At 52.2% G+C, this 3,278-nt stretch overlaps 1 protein-coding gene across 1 annotated transcript in view; it reads left to right on the top strand.

The window, feature by feature from the left end:
* The window catches only part of PVALB (parvalbumin), a 15,994-nt gene extending 13,054 nt beyond the window's left edge, over nt 1-2,940 (top strand). The window contains exon 4 of the mRNA XM_011387396.1: nt 2,728-2,940. Within this exon, the coding sequence (XP_011385698.1) occupies nt 2,728-2,756 (29 nt within the window). The 3' untranslated portion in view covers nt 2,757-2,940. The remainder of the gene's footprint in view (nt 1-2,727) is intronic.
* Nucleotides 2,941-3,278: the final 338 nt, after the last annotated feature.

The following is a 3,278-nucleotide window of genomic DNA, read 5'->3' as shown; positions in this document are numbered from 1 at the left end:
CCAGGCGGTAGTAGCCAGGCGTTTCGCAGGCTTGGAGCTGTAGAAGCATCTTGACGACAATAGCTATCAAATGCTGAGTGCTGGCCTTGTATCAGGCATGCCACAAGAGCTTTAGTGCTGGTTCCTCTGAAGGCCCCAGGGAGCTCCATTTTACAGATGAGGAAACTGAGGCACGACGAGGTAAAGTAGCTCGTCCAAGGTCACAGAAGCAAGAAATGGGTGTTGGGAGTTGACTCCCAGCTCCCTTACTGCAAACACTGTGGCAGAGCCAACACTGCACAGGTAAGAAAACCAGGACCTGGGAGGGTGAGGCGTCTCGTCCAGGGACGTGAGTGATGGCAGAGCCAAGACTAGAACCCCGTCCTCTGATGCCCTGTTCCCCGTCCCGGCATCCTTCCACCAAATCAGCTGACCTAGACTTTACAGTGTCTTTGTACGTCCTTGTTTTTCTCTAAGGGGGAAAGTGGACATTGTAGAGGAGACTTTTTTTTGATAGGAGGGCCGTCCGTTAATTGGTTTGCTCCTAAGAGCTCTGCCTTGAGGGAGATACCACCGGAGCAGAAGAGGTGACCCCTGCCCTCAATTTGTCTGCAAAGTGCCCTTCTCTAGGTTCCGAGAGGATAAAATTAGAATCCCGTGTTTTCTGCAAAAAGCCAGGGCATGTGGCATTGTGACATTTTGGCTGCTTCAGAGTGGATCACGGGGTGGTGAGAGGGGTCTGTTTTCAGAGGCTTTTAAAAACCCTAAAGGTCCAAAATAGGTCACATAGTCAGACCCCAAAATGCCTGACTTTCTACCTCAGGAGTGTCCCTTGGTCGGCATTCCTTGGTCCCCCTCCCGTGGGAAGGTGGTTAATGGACTCTTTGCTGATGGGCAGCCAAGCATCCATCATTTCTAGGATGAGGGTCAGAGAGGTCAGTGTAGGTCAAGAAACAGCTTCTCCTCTTGACACTCTTGCCATGAGCCAGCGTTGGCGGACGGACTCACGTCTCCTTTACCCCATGACAGAGCAACTCGGTGCCCAAGGACAGGGTAAACTGGCTCTGACCAGTTTTCCAGATTAAATAGCAGGTTGAATCTGGGGAGAGTTCATTCAATCTTCCACCCCCATTTGGGATGCCGACCCCATCGGGAACGACCTCTCCCCATTCACGTAGGGGTGTTCCTGAGATTACAGGCCATGTCCTGCCTCTGTCTCTTATTTTCTCATAACCCTGACCCCCATTTCCCCATCTATAAAACGGGAATCATACTTCTTACCTCCCGAGGCTGTCACGAGAGTTATATGAGGTGAGTCAGTACTCGCTGAACCCTAAGAAGAACTCGTGGGCCATCCGTCCACCCCTCTCTCTGTCCTTCAGCCCATCCTTCAGCATGTGTGTATTAGCACCTGCCCCGCTGGGCCTGTCCTGTTGCTAAGAGAGTGGACAACAGGACAGACGAGACTCCCTGCCCACCTGGAGTTTACATCCTCGTAGAGGGAGACCGATAAAAATAAGTACGTAAATAAGATCATTCCAGAGTGCTAAGTAGCAAGAAGTAAATTAAAAAGGGCTGAGATGACAGAGTCATGGTGATGATATTTGAGCTGGCTCATGTGTCACTCTACACCTAGGTCAAAGTAGGTCGGGAACCTCCCGGGTGAGGAAGGGAGCCTCCGAGCGTGGCTTGGATCGCATCTGCTCCCTGATCTTGCTTGAGCTACTGCACCCTTGGGCCTCAGTTTTCCTACCTGTAAAACGCAGAAAAAAGCATCGCTTCCGTGGGGTAGTGGTGAGAACTGAATGAGATAATATGTGCAAAACACTTCCCATATAGGCATTCAATAAATAAGAATTTTTAAATTCTCTGAAAATGAACAATGTTAATCAAAGTACTAATGATAAAAGACATCTTGAAAGAACTACCTGCCTTACGAGGTGCTGTGGGATCGTAGGAGCTCACGGCTGAGAAAGCGAACGCTCTGAAACTCAGCCCGTGGGAGCGACTTTTACAGCGTTTGGTGTTCGGGTTCTGTCTCTGCCACTCCCTGCTACCGCCTCGCCCGTGACCCTGGGGTTCTCGGGAGCAGCTGGAGGACCCTCCCGCTCTCCTACCCTGAGTGGTACCCAGGCCCCCACATCCAGTCACCTGCTTTTCCTGTCCCCGGGGTCAGCCTGGAAACAGGAGAGGGCAGTGTCCATTTCCCAGGTCAGACACCTGAAAGGGGCGGAGCCCCGGTCCCTCCACTCAGATGAGTCAACACCAGGTCATTGCTATGACCATAACACACGTTGGTCTGGTTGGTTTTTCTTTCGTCACTTGTTTATCCAGAAATAATTCTGGCTTTACCAAAGAGTAAACGATAGCACAGAGCTCCGTGTACCCCTCACTCCGCACCCCCTAATGCTAACATGTTGCATAGCCGTGGCACCGTGGTAAAAACTAAGGAATGACATGTGCGCTTCATCCAAAGAGTGGGGAGGGCCGGGCGAACCTCAAGGGAGCCCCAGACACTCCTCGCGGGTGGCACACCATCCTGAGACAGATTTCCCAGGCTCGCCATTTCCCATCCCACTTCATTTGTTCGTTCATTCATTCATTCATTCCCACACTCACCTCGGTCTCCTCAGCAGGTGTGAGAAACAAGAAAAAACGCCCCGTGCGGGCGCCCGGCAGGGGGGCCGCGGCCAGTGGCTTCTGCACTGTCCCCCTCTGACTCACCTCTGTGTCGTTTTTCTTTTGCAGAATTCTCCACTCTGGTGGCTGAAAGCTAAGAGGCTCTGACTGCCCCAGGTCTCCCACCTTTCTGCCCCAAACCGCCAATCTCAGCCCCTCTTCCTGCCCTCCTGCGTTTCTGTTCCGTTTGTTAATGTTATTTTTTACTCTCCCCACCCCCTTCAGCCCTTGAATTACACCATTCCTCTGGAAAATGCTGGAGAAACAATAAAGGCTGTACCAACCGGATTCTGCTGCTCAGAGCAGGGAAGGGGGTGTGGAGCGGGGTGGGGATCTGGCCTTGGCTTTCCAGACACACCTGCACAGGGATGGGGCCGGACTTAGAGGGTGGGAGAGAGACCGACTGAGCCCCTCCTCTGCATTTAGTACTGAGCTTGGTGCTCCACATGAGCTGCCCAGTGAACCTGGAAACCACCTCATAACATAGGCGATGAAATTCCCAGTTTACAGATGTAGAAACTAAGTCCTAGAGAGGAAGTGATGTGCCTAAAGCCCACACAGCTCGGACCTGTGGATGGATGGACGGACGGACAGACGGATGGACAGACGGATGGATGAAT

This window comes from Pteropus vampyrus, unplaced genomic scaffold (genome assembly GCF_000151845.1).
Source record: "Pteropus vampyrus isolate Shadow unplaced genomic scaffold, Pvam_2.0 Scaffold16, whole genome shotgun sequence".
Lineage (NCBI taxonomy): Eukaryota > Metazoa > Chordata > Mammalia > Chiroptera > Pteropodidae > Pteropus > Pteropus vampyrus.
The sequence above is the reverse complement of the archived record's forward strand: the minus strand, read 5'-3'. Positions and strand labels throughout refer to the sequence as shown.